The sequence below is a fragment of the Styela clava genome, chromosome 6, assembly GCF_964204865.1.
Source record: "Styela clava chromosome 6, kaStyClav1.hap1.2, whole genome shotgun sequence".
NCBI classification, from domain to species: Eukaryota; Metazoa; Chordata; class Ascidiacea; order Stolidobranchia; family Styelidae; genus Styela; species Styela clava.
The window spans coordinates 12,895,836-12,918,403 of NC_135255.1; the positions used below are offsets into that span (position 1 = coordinate 12,895,836).

The following is a 22,568-nucleotide window of genomic DNA, read 5'->3' on the forward strand; positions in this document are numbered from 1 at the left end:
GTCCAGCAATCCTCTCGCACATAACCATCCTTGCATGGGATTCGAACCTGCGAACCCATGCAAAGTAATTAGAGGTGCGGTGGCAAGCGTATTCCTAACGCTTAGCCCGTTGAGCCACACCGCCACACTGCTTTGCTATGGTATCGGTACTGGTGCTACCCTATCTGACAGATTTTTTATCTTGATGTTGAGAAATTTGTAAATGCTGAAATGAGGAAAAACATACAACTCGTCAATCACTTTGTTATCATTTATTTATAAGAGAAAAGGAATCAATCATTCAAATGAATTAGAAATTGCTTTTATTCTTATTACAGTATTTAGATTACTGTATCTGAAAAATGGTTCACTAAACATTTTTGCATATGTTATTCCTCACTCTCACCTGACTATGTCATCCTAATATTACATCACTACGATGTCACAATACTGCAATACGTCATAAAGCTTGCCAAAGACAGTACAGCACACTATCCAAATTCCAAGAATTTCTCTCCATTTGGCTCAATAAAACAAATACTCTATGTATCTCACGAACGAGGGGCGTCTGGGATCACGTCAGATGCTTCATATCACAGCCATGCTTGTCTCAATAATAATCTAAAGTAATCGCGGCTGTCATGTGACCAAAATTGCCGTTTTTTTGCTAAGAACACTCGAATTCCACGGTAAAAAAAATTTTCTTTTGGTGAATCGGATTATTTTTTCCCAAGGAATTCAATGATGACGTTATTAGATTGCGATTTTCTGTAGTATTTTGCGCAACTCCATTATACTGTATTATTACCGATATTGAGGGACAACAGTGTCCAGACCTCTCCCAATAGAGGAGTGGACAATGTCACCCGATCTGTATAGTGTGCCATACTGAAAGAAAAGCTGAAATGATCGCCCGAAATGGCATCTCTGCCGACGATAACAAACTCGCTAACACTAGCGATCTCTCACATATCTGGATCGGTATGACGAGAAAATGCATGAAATAGCTTGCTTGATTTTGAGTGATCGTCTGCGCGCTTTGGACGACAATGTGTATACTTTAACTTGGCCCTATTTCGTCATTGTGACGTCTGGACGTTGTAATGACGTAATTTTTAGATGACGTAGTCAGGTGGGGGTTAGAAATGACATATGCGAAAATGGTTATGCCACCCCACATGCTCCAACTAGAAGTACTTGACGGCATTTAGTGAACTAGCCCCAAAAAATACCGAAAACGAATTTTAAGGTGTTTTCTGTATCAGTTACTGGTAACTTACCTGCTTGAATATCTTCTGTAGTATGAAGATAAATTTATCAATTTGGTATTCCGGACTGATAACCCATGTTTTCCTTTTATAATGTATTCATATTGGAATTTCAGGTCTAGCAAATAAAGCCAAACGAAAAAGTAAAGTGAAATAAACTTTCTGAATAATTCCTAACCAAAATATATGAAATTTTTCAAATTAAAAAAAATCTTTCTGATGTGGAATGAAATTCTTGACAGACACGTTCACATCACATTTTTTTTTGGTGGTATTTAAGCATTCATTGCAGTATGGCGTGTTGTACTTCGCTAGACCTAAAATATCTATATGAACTAAGTCCATTGGAGTCAATGCGTATTCGAATTTCTTTCTGACCATCAAATTAACGTAATTGCATGAATTAACGAAACGCTGTCTCCAGGCGTTCTTAGTCCAGTAGTCCAGATAAGAACCATATCAATGTTTAGTATATTCATGACAGTCCAGCAGTTTGTATCATATGAGTAATTGACTTGATCTATTTAGAAATTGTTTGGTAGTTTTGACTTTATGTCATCAGAATTGTTTGTGTATGTTCCATGTCGCACTGTTTTGTTCCTGTATGAGATTGTCTGATACAAGCTTGTCCAGGGATTAATTTTGTGAAGATCTCAGGAACATACTTGTTTTGTGTCTGTACTTCAATCCGATCTCTGAATCTATTCAAACTTGTGCGTAAGGGGATTGTATGGTTAGCTTGTGTAAGGTATGTATTTTTACTTGATATCTATGTATTCAAAGTATTATGATCTGTGTGATATAGTTATTGAGTATGGCATAATTTACAGATTTCTGAAATAGTACACTTGCTATTTTGGAAGTCGTTAAGTGTTTAAATTATAAAAAAAAAGTTAACAAAGAAAATACGACTGATATATAAATGATTCAATTTCACTGATATTGTGCATTTCCTTCAGATGTAGATTTGCTGTACACATGAAGTTAGTCCACTTCATATTAATAAAATTAAGGGACCTCCTGAAGTATGCGCACCAAAATGGCGCACAACCTGAACTCAGGTTGTGTATCAGGTTAGGGTTCAGGTTGTGCGACATCTTGGTGCGCATACTTCAGGAGTATCAAATTAAGTCTTTACTATTATAGTTAGAATGTTGTTCTTGTTTCGAACAGAGACATCAGCATAGTAAGGCTTAGATGTGATAATAGAAAATAATCTTATATTCCTTTTCATGGATGTGAATATCTGTTGCTACATTTGGTATTCTTGAATTCATTTCTGCAACTTATTTTGTTTCATATTTATATGGTAGTTAAACGAATTGCAAGCATAAATACTATTTTATCATTTTATGAACCAAAGTCTGTGTAAACTTGGGTCATGGCAAGCATCTGCAATTAATTTAATGTTCAAACTTCCAACTTTTAATAATGAATTGTGTTGAAATTTTCCCTAATGTCAATTGATATTGGATTGGAATCTGTGTTGCTAAGGCAACGAAAATCATTTATTGATAGGTAGATCAATAACAATTGCTTGAGCACAATAACAATAGTCTTTTATAAATCTGATGAACACTGTTTATGGTGGTTTGCTTTTCATTTTACTTCATTGGGTTTTCGATTACTTAACACATTGTTAATTGAGCCTCTTCACTACCTTTCTCTTGTAATATTGGATACCTTATTATTAACAAGCTCATGAAGTGAAAAGAAACTATCCTATCAACTTTTTATACTGATGCATGGGATACCAATTTGGACTCAAGTTTTTAGTTCATCATCTTTCGGCTGTTAATATTAATAATTGATATGCAATGCCTATATATGTGAGTGACACAAGGTATGCTTATTATATCCACGCCATTTATTGTTCAGATATTGCAAATGATTTTGTGGAAGTTTGATTCAACTTCCTGATTCACAACATCGATTGCGATTCATATCATCATTTCTTATTAATCATCAGATAATCAACTTTCCAACAATGAACGGAAGTCCACAAGGTTCAGGTAAGTGTTTCATCACAATACTTATCATGGACATTATTAAATTTTACATACTTGTTGCTCCATGAAGATAACACTTCACCACTTTCACAAAGATAAGATAATCATGTTATCAATTTGAAGAAGTGTTTTGTCCAAGAATTACATGTTGAAGAATGAAAAATGAAAATTGTTACCCATAGTTGAAATAAGTTGCACACATACAGATACAGAACTTTTGTCCAATGAGGCAACATAATAGTTATTTGTTCAAGCATATTCAGCAGCACAATTTCGACAAATACACAGTTGAATGAATGCATATAGTTAATATATAAATAGTTGGAAAAGGTTGCAAACTGCTGGTCACTTTGGCAGAGAGTTATTTGAGGCCTTTCGTTTGTGAAGTCTACGTTTTCAACCTTTTTAGCAGGAATCCTCGTGCAATCGATTATATGATTACATTTGTGATTTGTTATCATAAAATATGACAAAAAAATGTGAAACAACAACATGGCGTGGAACACTTGGAAATCTTTATAAGAGAAAATCACTTACTATATAATTGAAATATACATGAAGTAATATACTTTTGGGCTTGAATGGAATTTTTAAAAGCCCCGGAATGTACTAGCAGAACCCCCCTTGAAAACTATTGCCTATGTCTGTGTCAAAATATGATAGAGAAATATAGTGAGGAGGGATAATTAAACCTAGAATTTTTTTCGGCTGGAGCAAAATAAACTTATAATCCAGAAAAGCAATCAAGTAATTGCAGAAACAATCAGCCCATTTTTGTAATGTCATAATCATTCGTTTGATTTCTTTAAAATTATTTTTGTCATTTGCCATTATTTAATTATATGCTCCTGATTTTCCACTTCTCATTGAAACACTCATTTTAGTCAAGATCAATCAATAATGTATTGATTTAAACCAGGGCTTAGGGACTATGTTCTGTGGTGATTGATTTTGTGGTATGTCAAAGTGTATATTGCTATATGCACCTGATAATGTTTTCCATGATATTCGTCACTGTATTATGGCTATTTGCATAGCATTCAATCTCAAATTATTATATTGTCTTCAATCATTATGTGTCAATAGAAATTGGCTTTGACGTTTGCAATTTGTTTGTTTCATATTAAATGAGGGATGAAATACTCACTGATAGTGAGGCAGAAAGGTACAATTGTCAGAAGGGACTATTTTCAATTTCTTATATATTTTAAGAAAAAATTTCTGAAGATGACTTCTCAGAGATGGAACAACATTAGTTATACACTTTTTATTCATATAGCTTGGTTTCAGATTTTTTTCTGCTCGCTATTGTGTCAACAAAATACTGGAAATAGAATATGGCTATGGTTTCCAAACTGTTTGTGACAGTGAGTTGGAGATTATACAAAGTGCGTCATGAAATAGCAATTCATTTCCTATAAAATGACTAATCTGTGAGGGTTTAATTAAAAGTTGACATAAAAATGACCAAATATCAGTCTAATATTAATTTTGAGAGAGAAGTATAACTGGGTATATCGGTCACTTTGTTGCGTTATAATGATTTACATGCACAAAAACAAGTTCATGTATCACATTGATTGAATGTGCATATTAAAAACTGTTTTGTTTGTAATTCGACATTTACGTTACATGAAACTAACAAGTCTTGCTGCACACGAACACAAATGTATATTTATGTAACAGAAATATACATCATTGAATAGAATATCAATTTGTTGCTTGTGATTCTCTTGCTTATTTAGAACTTTTACATGCAGAAATCACTTTATGAATTAAAGGAACCAACAGTATATGCATAATGACATTTTATTTATAAAATACTTTTTGTTTTATATTTTAAGGAACTGCAGTGGCAGATCAACCTGACCATGATACAATTAAAATGTTTGTTGGTCAAATTCCCAAGTCTTGGGATGAACTGCAACTACGACAATTATTTGAAAAGTTCGGCCGAATCTATCAATTGAATATTTTGCGAGAGAAGGGACTTACTACAAGTAAAGGTATGATAACTTTAATTTTGAAGAAATAAAATATAAAAAAATTTAATATGCTACGCGATTTGTAAGTGCTGAATTATATCTGTTGTAACGTAATTGTGCCACTCAACTAGCAGAAAAAAGTATTGCTTGCTTAAGATATATATTATTTGATCTAGTGAAATTTGAGAATGATATAACAAAGATAGGCCTATTCTTCTTGTTTGTAAACAAAAAAATGCAAATAATATTACACATCTCTGATCTAAACTCAAAATAACTTTGACTAAGAGAAATATGAAAATTGTTTTATAGCCTACTTATAAATTCTTATTATTAATTAATGTTATAAATTATAGCATTTATAATATCGTTATCCATCCACCGTATGTGTTTGATTCATTATATTGCTGTCTATTTAGGTTGCTGCTTTGTTACATTTTATTCAAGAAAATCTGCTTTAGATGCTCAAAATGAACTTCACAATATTAAGAAATTACCTGGGGTAAGTTCAGATTTGAAATGATTTTACTACATCACGTTTTACTGTCATTGCATAGTTTTTATTATTATTTTTTATTATAATGCACTCAAAATGATATTCAGATTCATGTACAAGTATACTCAGACTAGTATAGCCAAAACTTTTTTATCTTGGATATAGAATAAATTCACAATTTAGTTAATTCGTGACAAAAATAGCCTTGAAACTCAAAATTTTGGACGAATTCTTGGAAATTTTGCCTATTATGTAAGCTGCCAAAAATAAGTGATTTTTGTTGTGATTGTTCATCCATAGTTAAAGGCCATAGGCAGCTTCTGGTTGTTTGAACTTCTGCAATTTATGAGCTATTTTATTGGTTATTGGGGATATAGTGACATTTATTGCAGCATCAAATTGTGAGAAACTTTGATAAGATGAATAGGCCAGGTACATGATGGCCATGACTTGTTATTGGAATATTGTTGCTCTTATCGGCTAACTGCTCATTCAGAATTCGGTATTCATATCATGTTGAGATCTATATTCATTTCCACCATGTCAAAATTCTGAAAACCATTTTAAAGCTTTTCATACTGTTAAAATTACCAAAAAGCTTTCTAACTTTCTAGATGCATCATCCTGTACAAGTTAAACCAGCAGACAGTGAAGGAAGGAATGAAGAGAGAAAATTATTTATCGGAATGTTGAGTAAAAAATTGTCAGAAAGTGATATTAGAATGATGTTTGCACAATTTGGAGATATTGAGGAATGTCGGGTATGTAATAATATATTAGCCCTATAGGTTATATTTCTAAGGTTCTTAAAGTTCATGTTGTAATGATTTTTTCTATCCTGGTGGAGAATAAAAATTTTGAGAAAGCAACTGCACTTGCAAACAAGTTGACAAAGTTATGATACCTCTGCCTAATTGAAATCTTTGTTTTTAAGCTTAGCAGGTTTTTCAGTTATCAAGATTCTAATTCAAATTTTATTTTATCCAGTATGTTAGCAGTATAAATTTGTTCAAATGACTGCTGATTGGCCAGAACAGGGGTCACAAAACATTTTTTTACAGAGGGCCTGATGACTGCAGACTATTGAAGATTGTAATTCCGTTAAGTTGTATATTTAATTGAGAGTGCAAAATTAATTAATCCTATGAACGAAATAGTGATAAAAAATGTTGGAGACTGGAATTATCATTTATATTTGATATCATAAATGTTCGGTTTTTAATAGAGAGAATTCTCACTTTTATGCAGCCTATAAGACTTCCTACTTATGGTGAACCACAGCCTTTTTGTCTGGCTACAAATTCATATCATTGTAACAGATGTAGCCTATGTATTAGGGTAGTGGAGGAAGCTATCGTTTTTTTTTTTATCTTAGTAACAACGAATTTTTTATTTTAATATTTCAGTTACTCACGAACGCGGAAGGTGGAAGCAAAGGATGTGCATTTGTTACATTTTCTAAGAAACACATGGCACAAAATGCAATAAGAAGTATGCATCATTCAACAACAATGGAGGTAATAATAACTTTAATAAAATTCAATTTTTTATACAATATCGCTGGTAACGGTGATTTAGTATACAAAAGTTTTATTTTCATGATATTTAGGGTGCATTTGGTACTTTTTTAGTATTTCAAAAAAGGATTTTAGGAGTTTAAATATTTGGAGTCGCTGATTTTTAAAACTTGGATATGTTCGCACTTTCTCATTGTATTATTTGTTTCTTGCATTTTTCGGGCCTTTGTTTGTTTCATCCAACAGAGTTCGCAGTTTATAAATGGAGAATTTTTCAAAATACATAATATTATAGATATATTGATAATATGGATCTACCACACTTATATTATATTGTCAGTAATTTTCTACATGCTGTGAACATTTTTATTATTGAAAATATTGATTTTAATTTAAAGGAAATTGTTTTCTTCTGCGTCATCCAACTATTTTCTAAATGCCCCATTGATCCGTATAAAAACAGAATCCTATACACTCATACAGTATCCAATTAGTTCTGTTGGCGTGTTATTTCGATTGATTTGAAAATAGCATATGAGATGGATATAGTCTCATGCTTTTCTTTCTCAAATTGTGTATTTGATCTTATGGTGCTACACTCTTGTTTGTTAGCTCTAAGCTACAGGTCATTCGGAGGCAACTGCCTTTATCCCTTACTATTGATCAGATAATTACACATTTTTCATGGATCGTTTTTCATGAATCGAATTTATTGGAATTATAGGGCGCACCCTCTTGAACCTGTCGTGCCAACTTCATCTTCTTTTCTGTTATGTGTTATAGTTTAGTATTCTGAAAATAAATGTGAAGTTGTAGATGAAATATCTGGATTAAGGACATAATAAAATTCACTTCATATCTGCCACTTCTATGTTGGGTTGCATTATAAGTTCTGGTCTTGTTCCATTTGTTTACAAAAATGCCAATACCAATATGTGATATGTGTCAATCTCTTTACTCTAGCCTCTCATTTCAGGAATATAACGTTTTCAGTATCCATTTTAGAATTTATGAAGTCATACATTTTATGAATATTACTGAGGTTCCCTCTCTTATTTCTAAGTAGTCTGTTACAAGCATGTTATCTGTCAGCTGTCAATTCCGTAGTTTGTTTTTTAATAAACATATTCTCATTTTATCAATAATCATGTATTAGTAAATTTGAGGAAAAATAATTATTTTTTGTTATCTTACGAGCTGGACCCAAGAATATGCTCAAATATAAAATGGCATGGTACTTTAATGGCCACAAAATTAAACTACTAATTCAAAACAATCATCTCAACATGACGTTTATTTTGCAATAAATTACTTCAAAGTTGCTCTAATGAAAAAGCTGCACTTGTTTGCTATTAGTGAGTTTTTGAATAAAAATTCTGATTTAATTTAATATAAAATAAATTCAATAACCACAAGTTCTTGTTGAAATAACAATCGACCCAATGAATTTTTAGATGCCCCAGTTCATTCTAACACATAATGTTTTGATTTGTAAAAGTAGTTCATGTGTTTACATCTTTGCCCATTCTACACATCCCACTCATATTATGTTATAGCCTATAGCCTAGGGATAGCGAACGTTTTTACTGAATGAGACACAAATTACATTTTTATCATAAAAAAGAAGCCCGAGTCTTAGCTCCTATATTCAATGGGTACACCAATGAAAAACTTGCTGCATTGTTTAGTAAACTTATTTTTATGTCGAATTAATGCCGACCTTTTTACAAAAATTTGTGTTCATCTAATGAGATTACGAGAAGTATTTTTATTTTATTTGGGTCTCATACGTGGATATTGGTAAAATGCGAGTATGTTTGTTGAAAACAAACTACATCATTGGCAGCTAAAACATAGTATGATTGAAGAAGAGAGTTAACCTCAGTAATGTTCATAAAATGTATTACTTCCTATATCCCAAAATGGATACTGAAATTTCTTATTGTTCCCTCTTATTCCACTCTGTTATTGGAAAATCAGGTTTTATATTATTAGTACCTTCAATTTCTGTCTATACTTTTTCTGATATTTCATGTATTGAAGATGTTGGTTCATGGAATTTAGTTTAAAGAATTTTATCGTTCTGGCCTTTGTACAAAAGTATAGGTACTTATTATTATGCATTATCCTAAATTGGCGAACAGTCAAGTGCATTTTATTGTAGGGTGTAGTGGGGGCCGTTCTCACAATGTGAGAATGTCATCATAAAACACCTGCTGTAATGAATATTTTATCAATGTCATATTCCGCAAGTACCTTCAACAGGTGATAGCAATACTCTTATGGATATTCATGTTTTATACTCTAGTGTTTGTTATTTTGTATGCGCAGTTCGGAATGTCATTTCTTTGAATGAGAATAAGTCCAACCTTATTTCGATATTATAACAAGCTCCATATGTTTGAGTTTGTTTAGGGTGTTATGATTGACTCATAGATATTTAATGATGCATGACAACTTATTAGAAATTAAGTAATTTTCCTTTATTGATGAAAATCATTATTCTGTGTCTAGTGTGCCATGTTCTGATGTGGAATATGTTTTTGAATCGGACATGCTTCAATTTTCTAACTGGGGATAACCAAGCATGTAATAAAACAATGGATTTTGTATCTAATATCTGCTGATCAATTATATAAGAATTCAAATAATGAGAATGATATAATTCTATTAGTACATCTTTCTACATATTTATCTCAGTTTTGTTTCATAACGGCATATTTAAAATATTCAGAATCTAGGCTATACGCATTATCAATGCAAGTTTAGGCATCTGAAACAATAGCTGATTAGCTATTCCCATACCCACCATGAACTGGTAACCAGACGAGAGGCCGTGGCTGTTCGCTATACGCTCATTTTTAGTCATTCATCGGCTTCACCTCTATCCGGGATTGATATAAAAATTCCATCCTATTTATCATTCAACAATCCTTTGCTACTCTTTTCTTTTTCTGAATATAGATATCAGATTAACCCTGCAAACAGGTTTTAACTACTTCTTGTAGATTAACTGCACGCATTGTCCCGTAGGCCTATTAGTTTGAAAATATCGTTTGACTTTATTCATTGGAAACAGTTGACCTATAAGAGATGTGTATTCTAGATTAAATGATTTGAAACTTTCTTTTTGAGAGAAGTTTTGAGCACTGGTTTGATGTTCTTTTAATTAAAGTTTACATGGGTACCACTTTGGTATGCGATCTCACTTGCTTTACGTGATCTCAATAGTCAATAGCATACCATCTTATGAAGACGTTTTCGTAGAATTCAGTTCCCAACCAAAATCAATCACACAACTGTTGAGATCGCATACCAAAGTAGCGCCGTTTTTTTTTTGTGGCAAAACTCTTTCTGTATTAGAGAAAGCTTGTTTCTTAAATTAAGTTTACAAAATAGGTATAATTTTTTTTGTGACCTCGACTGACAAAGAGAATTTGTTTTGCTGACTGCTTTCAATTGTTTACAGGGTTGTTCAGCCCCACTGGTAGTAAAAATTGCCGACACACCAAAAGATAAAGAACGCAAGAAGATGCAAACACAAGTACAAACACAGATAAACGCACTCACAAATCAATGGAAAAGCCTTGCTAATCTTGCCATGATTGCCCCAGTAAGTGACCTTATATTGATTAAGCAGTAAGTACCTACCGGTATTCGCATTCCAAAGTTCAGATAATCACGCTCACCTGATTTCGAAATATGTGCATATTTCTGTCTGGATAGGTATAGATTGTTTTTAAATAGTCATGGCACAAGCTAGTACTTCACCGCACAAGTTATTAAAACCAAGTTATCTTAAATATGTCACATTTTTCAGAATGACCATGGGCATCTTTTGGTTCTATTCCAGTCTTAGATAGTGCCTGCCTGATTTCCATATTTAGGTTTGAATGTAAAGATATAAAAATTACAGAAATGCAATTTCCTCGAAACTTTAAAATATGACATACACTAATTTGGTTTACTTGGTGATATGGCACAAAATAGAATTCATCATAATAAATTAGAATCTTCGCCTCAAGTCCAACTTGAATATTTTTTTATGTTTGGCCATGGCTTGTCTGAGTGATTTTCGTATTCAGAAATAGTATGAATAGCTATTATAAATGATAATAACCAAGCCATAGTACCGTAGATTCTTTATGTAGAATTGTAGAACTTTTCATATTGTATCACTGAATATAGAAATGGGTAATCAATGCTGTTAGGAGAAATGATATCAAAAATAGTGCTAAATGTGTTTTTAAGCTCCGTGTTTACTTGCGCGGCCATATTTTATGCCTCGGCAAATTATGCAAGTCTCAATCAATATTTACTTATTTAGGAATCAAATTGCAAACTTTGATCTATGTCACACTTGCTTGTGCCACACTTGTAATGATCTTATTACCTTGTCAACGTTCACTTTCACAATAAATTATATTTTATTTCCCCATAATTTTACATCTGAACTTTGATATAATAATATTTGTGTGTTTCCCCACAGTATCCAGACGTTACATCAATATTATGTCTTTACTGGACTTTGAGCTCGAGTCCACAGTTCACTTGCAAATTTCTATAAACCGTTTCACTGAATGGTTAAATTTCCCTTTGTTTGCGTTTCAGCTTCTTCAACAAGGTGCTCAAAATTATTCGAATCAGTTTGGAAATAATCCTATGCAGATGCCAAACTTAGGTAATTATCATCTTAGTCATTGCATGCTTTCCAAATTCTCATTAATTTTGGAATATTCAGTCTGATATTTATTTCCATTTATTCATGATTGAGTACATTGCCCATATGTTTTATCAATAATGACGACATATTAATATGAAGTGATATAAAGCACTAACTTAATTTCATACAAATAAATCATGAGCGATGCATTATTAAGCATGGAAAATGCAACATTAATCTTGACATTTAAGTGTGATAAACTTCACCCTAATGTAGAACCACATTTTTTCTGCCATTTCCAGCTATACAGCATCCATCAGTCTATCATGTATTAATCTACACCAGTGCTCGTCAACCAGGTGTATAGTGCACCCCAGGGTGTACCAAAGGTCAAAGGGTGTACCACATCGAAAGGGTGTACCGTACCGAATGTTGTAGGGTACACACTAACACATGATATGCTAATTAAATGCGCTAAAATTGACAATTGTATGAAATATCAATCTAACCCATTCGTGTAAACCTATTCAAAATTTATGTCTGGCTTTTTCTGTTATCTGCCTGTCCTAATTGTAATTGTCATAATTGTAATTTTGTAGCAGTTCGATACCTTGTTAATGATACACAAAAGCTCTTTTCGTAAAAATTTATTAAATTTGTTCGGTCTCATTCCAAGTGGCATTAAAAGGTTTTCAGAAATTCACGATCAGATCCGGTACAAAACGCAAAGTTCAAAACCTATAAAAACTGCAATCAATTTTGGGCAGCACTACTAGAAGTTCATGAGTATCGCAAATTGCAATCTTGCAGGGGAAAGCTGTCACCATTCTCGTTTGAATGCCAACATACCTTCCCGAACAAGGGTTTTTTCTGCACTCATTGAAATTAAATAAAAAAAAAAGTAATTTAAAAAAATGCAGCTACTTTAATGAGAAGTTGCGTCGACATAAACATAATATGACGTATAACTTCTATATATTTAGTTCTTTACGTATTAAAAATGTAGGATGGGCGGGATGTACCAGATTTTGAAAATGGGTTAAAAGGGTGTACCATTCCAAAAAAGTTTGACAAGCTCTGATCTATACGTTTCATTACTATGCAAGTCTGATATTTCACAACATTTGACTCCGGACATTATTTTATTACTTTGCTTTGAGCTTATACACAGGGTTGCTCAACAGGCGACCCCAGGGCCACAACTCGACCAACCCACAGCTATTCAGTGTGGCCCATTTCAACACTTTTTCCCCCATCAAGCATGAAATTCTAGTCCAACAGTTTATGTTCAAAAAGGGGATCCAGAAGTGTTTGTACCAATATGGAGGTAACTAATTTTGTTCGCCTACTTTACATCAAGTTGTGTGAAGGGACTGAAACGTAGGGGCAGGGGGTATATTTACTTGGCTTACACAGACAGTCCCCAAACTTGTAATAATATAACTAAAATAAGGAAAAACGGAATAAAATTAAGGCTTAACCCCAACTTAGTACACACACTACTGGAGTACCTAAAAAGGCACTCACATGGGTAAATATACATAATGTTATTTGCTCTTGTCGTTGCGTTATATTTTTCGTAGTTTTGCCTGGTGCTTTCATTACAGTAATCGATAGCCGCTTTTTTGCCATTCCTGCGGCACTTTGGTCGTTGCTGATGTATATCGTTCCTGCAAGCTTTCATAACATTGTTTACAACATTATATTGTGACGTAGTAATTTATAAAAACTAAATTTTATGTGTGGCCTAGCTAGACGTCTGAAGTTGGTTATATGGTCCACCGACAAAAATGTTGCACCCCCTGTACTAGAATATGTATATCTCAATGTATACTTTTCTTGTCCAGGCCAGTTATCGAGTGCACAATTGCAACAAGCCTTAGCATTAGCTGCTGCTGCACAGTCTATTCTTAACAATAATCAGTCATCGGTCGGTACTATGAGTCCAGTGAGTCCTGGTCTCGGCAACACAGCAACTGGTTCTACAGGAGCTCCACTGTCAACATTATCTTCTCCTCATGGTAGCAATAATATCCAAATCAATCCTGGAGGTACGTGGATTTCCCAATTCCAACTATTTTTATCTTGGACCACATGCATCTTGGAAAAAAGTTATATCAATGAATATCTACATTCAAATACTTTTTTATTCTTGCTTGTAATTCAATCAGATTCTTCTATACGAAGGATTTTTGTATACTTATGCATAATTTTGTTGTTGTTGTTGTGAAAAAAATCGGTTCTATCATTAACTATTGGAACACTTGCTTTGAAATATTTAGTGGTTAAAAAGTGTTGTTTTCGCTAGAAGGCTATTAATTTTATTTATTTCAAACAATTCTGTGAGTTCTATGGGTTTCGTTTTATTTTAAATATATATAAGGTTGTTATCTAGCATTGCCTCTGCATTGTTTGTAAACTCTCTCTTTTATTTAAGGTAATGGAAACTATAGAACACAGAATCACAATTCTCCACTGTGGAACCAAAATTGTGAGTAATGTGATGTTTATTCTAATAAAACCAAAGGCTTGTTGTGTGTCTAGTAAAAATATTTTTAAATCTTGTCTAAATGGCAATGCAACTAATAACACTCATTGTATTTGGATTATATCCACATAATATTTTCACATGCAAATATAAATATTAGATAATGAAATATTACGATTTTGTTTTATAAACATTGCCAGAAAATTGTTTTGTCAAGTGAGAAATAATGATATATTGATTTTCTCCTGTATTGGTAACTCGAAAATTCAATAACAAACTAAATCATTTTTCAAACAAATCTGGCTTATCATGATCTGGCATGTAAATGTAGAAGATTGAAATTGTCGATTTTGCCAACACTTGCTGTAGTATAAACTATATCTATATTTCATTAACTATGCTTTGATAGAGAATTCATTTTTAAATTCATAACTGAAAAAATCCTATTTTTTCAACTAGATGTCGATGGTTATTACATTACAAGCAATCACTTAGATAAAGCGAGATACTTATATTAATTGAGGACCATGTTATTTTTGTTTATTATTGTTCCTCACTGTGATTTACTCAACAAACTAGCAATGAATAATCGACTGTGTTTAAAGTTTTAATATGTAACTGTGGCATCATCCTAGTTACGTCAACGCAATGTCCTCTTGGCCACACACTGATAAATATTAGAATCTCGAGATACTTTTTCCATCTCAAAATTCAAGCGTTGCATTTTTGTCTTTCTGATCATTTCAGCGCCGCACAATGGAGGATCAACATCAAGCAATGGGTATAATGGTACAAATAACCATGGCCATAACAACAATAACAATCCTCTTAGTCAAATGACGTGTTCGCTTGGTATGAATGGTCCACAACATGACGGAATGAACGCAGGTCCTGGTGGCGTTTTGGCTAATATGACTGGATTGCATGCAAATCGTAAGTTATTTTACTTTATTAAACAAAGCGTTTTTAATAATTTAGTTAAAACCGACTTTGACGAGACTTTGTAGGCTTGGATTGTTACTGTTAAGTAACACATTGTGGCATTTCTGGAACAGCCTGACCAGGCATTCAAGATATCTCATGTTCCTAACAACATGGATATCAGCCACGTACCAATTTTGACCAAATAGATCAATATAGAACAATATTTTCTCTAATAAAATTCATTAATTCATTTGAAGCTTTTCATAACAAATATAACATTCAGTGTATTCATTATTTCATAATCGACAGGGTTAATGTCGACATGTAATGTTTCACAGTTCGCTTTGTACCCCATATTTAGTTTTTTGTTACCCATTCATCATTTTTAAACTAAATTGTTATTTTTCCGAAGCCTTGGTTAAGTGGGTGTGAATCTGGGGATTTTCTAGTTTCTTGAATTGGACTTTAAAAAATAATTCTTCATGATCTCTATTGATCTTATTGATGTTATTGACATATTGACTGAGTAAATTTAAAAACAAGTTCAAACTATTTGGTTTATACTTTAATTCCGGCAACTCGACTAAAAACTAACAAATAGCATGCAAGACCATGAAAATGAGGTAATGTTTGCAACCATGCCTGAAAATCTGTCTCGGTGAGAAAAGTGTTTGAGTGGCTGCTAAAATTTTATTGTTTTACTTTCACCACTTTTCGCACCTTGCTGATAGCCAATGTTACAAAAGTGTGCACTACGCCACATCTATTGTGCATTCATTATCATTATAATAGAAACATTTATCCTGGCAAATACTTCTTTATACTCTTTTTCATACATTATCTATATTCTAATCATTCTTCTTTCTAATTAAAAATGGATTTTAACTATCATTTTCAGCTTATGCTCAGACGCTAATGAATGCTAATGGACCTGCGGGAAGTCAAAAAGAAGGTAAGATGATATATTGTGTTCGCATCCAAATACTTTGGTAGTATAGAATTGTGATAAGGCTAGTTTGATTTCAACAATGAATTGATATATTTTAGATTAAAACCTCGATATATGTCAAATTTCAATCTATAAAATTCAATGATTATTATTTCAATGATGAAATAGCGAACTATTCAAAAAAGAGTGTTGTTTGAAAAATAAATTTTGGGTTAAAATATTCGAATTTCATTAATTATAGTATTTGTTTCAAATTTCAAGGTCCTGAAGGTGCAAACCTATTTATATATCATTTGCCGTCAGAGTTCAGTGACCACGATCTCATGCAGACCTTTCTACCTTTTGGAAATGTCATTTCCTCTAAAGTATTTATTGACAAACAGACAAATCTCAGCAAATGTTTTGGTAAGTTGAAAGCTTTATTATTGAAATGCATTCTAGGTATAAGATAAGGTGTTATCATGAAAGAGGATCCTCGACGGACGGGTTCGGAAATAAAGTTTTGCTAGAAAAAATGTCCAGCAAATGGTAAGCCTCACAGAGAAATTTTTGAAGATTTGTTATCGTTGCTTAAAAAAAACTGCCTTTTCCACCAGATCATTCAGGCTTACAGACGTTTCGGCCCATTTAGGCTTACAGACGTTTCGGCCCATTCAGGCTTACAGACGTTTCGGCCCATGCGAATGCGAGGCTGGATCGACTCAAACAAAACAATGCAGTCCTTGATTTTGAACGTGTACATCCTGTATAAAACCTATACGCATTGGACTGGGATAATTCCCATGAAAAACATGCCGCTTTTTATGGCCCGAAGATAATGAAATGTATTCACGACGATCCAGCCTCGCGCGTTGTTGATGAAGATATCTCCACATTCGAGCCCGCATGGCGTCTATATACCATCAATAGAAGATGGAATTTAATATAGACTCAATCTGATATTATGTAGCTCAACTAATCTCTGGATTAGGTTGTTGCTTCGGACATTACAAGAGCTGTAATTTGAGGATCCTAGGTATTGTATTTCCCGGCGAATAAGTCGCTTTTCTAGACCCAAATTTTTGCCTGATTTTAGGGGGGGTCGTCTCATTAGGCGATTATGATAATTTTCATTTTTTTGGTGTCGCCCTATGATGTATTAGGTAATGTTCTTTTATGGTGGACGCAATCGCGAGTTGTACACAATTAGATTAAAATTTAAAGACAGTTTGAATTTCCGTAGTTATTATGGATTGAATATTATTCTACAAGAAAACGTCATTATAGGCTATTTTGATCAATGCGCAAACACGACGACCGCTCGCAAGGCATTGCATGGTAATTTGAGATTCTGATGTTGATGCGATTTTACTACCCCGACTTATTGGCAGCTTATATGCAAAAACTCATTTTTCAGACTTAAAAACGGGCCATGTCTTATTTACCAGGTAGACTTATTTGCCGGGAAATACAGTATCTAATATGGCTACATCAACATGTTGGCTACTCGTCCATAATTCTCCGATTAAGTTCTTACTACCGGGTGTGTAACTTTAGTTCAATTCAATGAAAAACAATCAAACAATACGGCTTGTCATTATGAATATGGTCAGGCATTTCCTGGTCCATGGATATAGAAAATACTTTTTTTACTCGCGTAATCAGGCTGCACTGTTGAATCGCATCATTCATGTTATTTAAAATGCAATTCAATTGTTTGTGATGTAAATAAATATAAAGCTAGAAACAGAATTACTATCGGTTAGTTTGTATACACATATGGTTGAAATCAGATTTTCGTTCTTGTTTGGTACTCTGTGATCTGCTGGTTTGATACTAACTTGACATCATTTTTTTTCTTATAGGTTTTGTAAGCTATGACAATTCTGTATCGGCACAAAATGCTATTCAAGCAATGAACGGATTTCAAATTGGTATGAAACGATTAAAAGTCCAATTGAAGCGTTCAAAAAATGACAGCAAACCATATTAACAAACACGTCAACAAATTTTTGAAGGGTGTTCATCGTCATTGTTGTGAAAAAGTTATTGCGTTCGTGTTCAACTTTGTTCTTATTCATTTTATGTTGTGAAGAAGTCAACAGTTTGTTTGTAATTTACTTTGTTTGAAAATTGATATCAAATTTATTGGTTTCTTTTTTGCACTTTTCTATCAGGAGATGTCAAAGTGAAGACACTAGGAGTATGGGATATTTGATTTGTATATTCTGCCCTTTGCCAATGACAAGTGTCACTCACTGATTGCAAATTTATCAAATCCTTCATTTTAAAAGTGTTAGCCTGTCATAATATCAACACTTAATCTACTTGTCGAGTTCCTAGTTAAAATTCAGATTTGGAAATTTTTCAACAGAACAATTTCATTGTGATTTCAACGTCACTGTACCTAGAACAAGTGCTCATTCATGTTGCAGAATGATAGAGATCCATGTCCCATATTCCTTTGTCTGTTACATTGATTCTTCTTGACACACTATTCTGTATCTGAAGCATCATACAAAGTTTTCTTCTAACCAGCTGCCTATTAGAACATTTACACGATATTGCATCATGCGTGGCTGTGTGAAATCACACACTGTTTACTGTAGATAAGATTTTTCTTCTTTGTCGTTTTAATGATTGCTAACAATACTAATGGCAATTTATTGTGTAGTCTGACAATGTTAGGAGAATCGAACTAAAGAAATATACATCTAAAAAAAAGTTGGGTTCATGGACTGGTTTTCAGTTCCTAATGTAGTTTTCGAAATTCCAATTCACAGAATATTTCACCACAATGTATTAAGATTGGTGTTACACACCCCAGTTTCGTCAACCATGTCTGGTCATATAGTGGGGTGATAAAATCTTATACTATACTTTTATGTCAGAAATGTGGTATATACTATGAAAATATGTTGCATTGTGTTATACTTGCGGAGTTTAAATTTTTCCTATTAGTTCCAGAATCGAAGGTGTTTTTATATTACTCTCGAGGAGTGTGTTTTTCGACTCCCAACTAGTTTTAGTATGGGATTCATTGGAGTTGTACTTGTAGAAATATACTCAACAGTGTTAATTTTCAAATTACAAATATATATGTACAGAATAATAGCGAAGTTGTCAAAATTATCTTTTGACAAAATATATGATTTCTCAGAGTAGATATTTGCAGCATTCATCTTGAATCGCAGAAGTAAGAGAGATACCCATTTTGCATTTATTTAAATTTGACTGTTCAACATTCAAAATGAAAATGTCATTACTTTTGACAAAGTGCTCAAAAGATTATGATGTTTTTTTCTAGCTTCAAGTTTATAATGCTAACCTCAATTAGTTGTATTTACGTTCGAGCATTTGGTGCGGATGGTATTGATATCGGTGCATTTAGTTTTTGATCTTCACCCAAAACCATTTCGTTAGTTTGATTTTAAATTGTGTTTGTCCTGGGAGTCTTCTTATTAGTTCATGGTTTTATTTATTTTTATTTTTTGTTGTTTTCATTTTTTAGTCGAGAGTTATATTTTATCCCATATCAGTAATATGTGAGATATAGTTATATTTACGGTGTTTCTGGAATTTTTTTTCGTTGTTTTCTTCATTTGTTTTACCACAAAAACAAGATTAAATATATATTGTATTTATTTTTCTGTGATTAAGCCAGGCATTTTAAAATCTGTATAGTGGAACCTTTTGTTAAATGACATCATAAGCTCATATAGTTACTGAAGATATCTTAACTGTGCTATTATTCATTTTAACCTTATGACAAAAGTTCCCTATGACTTTTGAATTCATTAAATTTGTAACTGCTGAATAGCGTATGATAAATTCTGTAGTATTATATCAAATTCACATCTGCTAACGGTTACCTACTATTAAAATATAAGGGAATGAGTGTGTCCTGAATTGCATTTATTTGAAGCTGGAGGGTGACTGTTCCAGGATTGCGACTCGTGCATCTTTATAGGATCACTCATAATGTGCACAGTTAAATTTACTGAGAATTTTTAAAATGCCTAGCTCCATCCCAGATTCTTGCTCCTCTATTTGTTTTTATTCGTTATGTCTAGATTTCTTTAAATCAGCAGATATAGTATTCTCTTCAGTGTGACAATGGTTATTGTTGTTATTGATAATTTTCCTATTAGTAAAAAAAGTATATGTTACATAGAAATTCTATATAAGAGTTTATATTTTGTCCTTATTAAATGTTATTTACTGTTATTGTTAATGTTTTTCCCCTATATTTGTTCTATTCTAGTCTCAATAAATGTTGTGTTACAATGTCACAGTGTTTTCAAGTCATTGGAAATGAATATAGTATAGCGTGACCCTAAAAAAACGGAAGTCCGTTTTTTGGGGTCACCCTTCATACTGATTGAAATTGAATAATTCGAAGGCAAAATGGTTATGGAACACTTTTTAAAATATGCTGTGTTATATTGATGTCTTGATACAACAACTGAACTGCTTGTGAATTAGATCATTTGTATCTCACTTATTTAAGCTTTGTTCACCTTTGTCACATCCAACTGTCGTTATTACTGATGTTATGTATCTAAAATTTTATATTCCTTGACGCTTTCTCTATTCGATGTTTCGGCGTCATTTTGCAGTATAACTGTTTTAGTATTTGGCCCCATGAAGCTGCTTGTTAAATTTTATCAAAGAAATCGATACCAAATCATATTATGTATAAATTGTGACAAGGGATGTCTTTACAATACTGCTGTGTTATTTAGTTCAATTTCGAACCCCCAATACTCTTATAATAATCAGTAAAATGTACATACAACGTTTTACTACACATATTAAGAAGTAATTTTAGAGAATCTGTAGAAAATTTCAATGAAGCAATCTATTACTTTGGGTTTTGTTTTACCTAAACTTTTTGGACATCCCTGTACGTGATACAAAAAATTTGTTAATGTCATGATTTGGTGATGCAGTCATTTCTGATTTTGTCAAAATGTTAAATTTTTGTGGAAAGTATGCGTTGGTGTTTTAAATTTGTGAAAAAAAAAAACGGTATGTGAAAATTGATTGATGCATTATAACAAAATTTATTGTTTTATCATTTTGATTCTCTTAATTAACATGTTAGAACTAGAATTGAACAGTACATAATACTATAAATTTTTATTCCAAAAAATTTGACATAGCGGCCGTCATAATTGCACATTGGACTATATTTATATGATTGTTCTTTTCAATACGGTTTTGAAATTCTCTTCGGGTGGTATTACTCAAGAATACAAGAATTATGTTCATTTGGCAAGATGTGCTTAATCACAACCAAAAATTTGTTTCAAACAAATAATAGTAAGGAAATAATAGCTAGATTATTCCCTATTCCGAATTTTATATGAAGGTAGATGCTATGGTGTTAAATAGTGTTCACGTTGTGTCCAGAGTATAGTATTGTGTTAAATGTGTATGTTTGTCGTTATCTGTCTATTTTGTGTGCTGAGTTACTCACATTTGTAAGGTTGGTGGAATGGCCTAGTTTAAACTTTAAATTCGATATATATGTTACATGGACTATTCAATAGCTTTATTTATTGCTTTCTGCACATATTTTCATCTAATTTGCACCTTCAAAACTAACATGATTCATTACAGTATGGTGTTTCTTTCCAACATTTCTTTTAAATTTGTATTACAAAAATTCGATTTTTGACCTGGGCGCGTACCAGTCAGCCTCTTGCATCTGGTCGTCTCCAGTCCCAGTTTCAGTGATTGTTTTTGTCTCGGTTTTGTTTTCGTCGTGCAGAATAAATGTGTGCATGTTATAGTTCGTTCAAATGACTCGTATGTGTGTTAAATATCATTACAGAAATTTTTGCGGTTCAGTATTTCAAGAATATTTAGTTTTCAGTATGCTTGACTTGAAAAACGAAAGCCTCGAATTTCGAAAGGTAATAAGTCAGCCCTATTCCCCAAAATACACATAGCCAACGATAAAATATGACCGGGAACTCGGGAGGACACAATCTGTGGATTGACGACTAATCTCATTATGTTTTTTATGGTGGGAAATGGGAGTCTACTTACCCTTGCTAGAGAAAAAATGGCCCGGTGAACGTTCGCAATCAGTAGTATGTTTTCCACCGTACAGAAAATCACGTACATATCAAAGCTATCCGACATTTTGCGCCTCTTCTGCAGCATGCTTCTAACCCTGTCATGCTTCTAACCCTGTAGGCTGATTTACAAGTTCACTGCATGTCGACAAGGGTTAACAAAAAAATTGGTTGTTGCGAGATAAGGAGTATGGTACCTGAGGTACAAATAATATATGTATAAGT

The 22,568-nt window shown here is 32.9% G+C and overlaps 1 protein-coding gene across 1 annotated transcript; it reads left to right on the forward strand.

Moving 5' to 3' along the window:
* Nucleotides 1–1,752: 1,752 nt before the first annotated feature.
* Nucleotides 1,753–22,068, forward strand: LOC120331902 (CUGBP Elav-like family member 1). The gene is made up of 14 exons (XM_039399077.2): nt 1,753–1,995; nt 3,126–3,259; nt 5,101–5,262; nt 5,661–5,743; nt 6,352–6,498; nt 7,144–7,254; nt 10,724–10,867; nt 11,866–11,935; nt 13,765–13,968; nt 14,355–14,408; nt 15,153–15,338; nt 16,228–16,281; nt 16,540–16,683; nt 18,123–22,068. Exons 2-14 carry the CDS (start codon nt 3,235–3,237, stop codon nt 18,248–18,250), a joined length of 1,512 nt encoding a protein of 503 aa, XP_039255011.2. The 5' UTR covers nt 1,753–1,995; nt 3,126–3,234; the 3' UTR covers nt 18,251–22,068.
* The last annotated feature ends 500 nt before the right edge of the window (nt 22,069–22,568 follow it).

Excerpts from the sequence above, each read along its gene's own strand:
- LOC120331902 (XM_039399077.2), top strand. The coding sequence starts at position 3,235 with ATGAACGGAAGTCCACAAGGTTCAG. Across the intron at positions 5,744-6,351 it reads ATATTAAGAAATTACCTGGG|ATGCATCATCCTGTACAAGT; the intron begins GTAAGTTCAGAT and ends CTAACTTTCTAG. Across the intron at positions 10,868-11,865 it reads ATCTTGCCATGATTGCCCCA|CTTCTTCAACAAGGTGCTCA; the intron begins GTAAGTGACCTT and ends TTTGCGTTTCAG.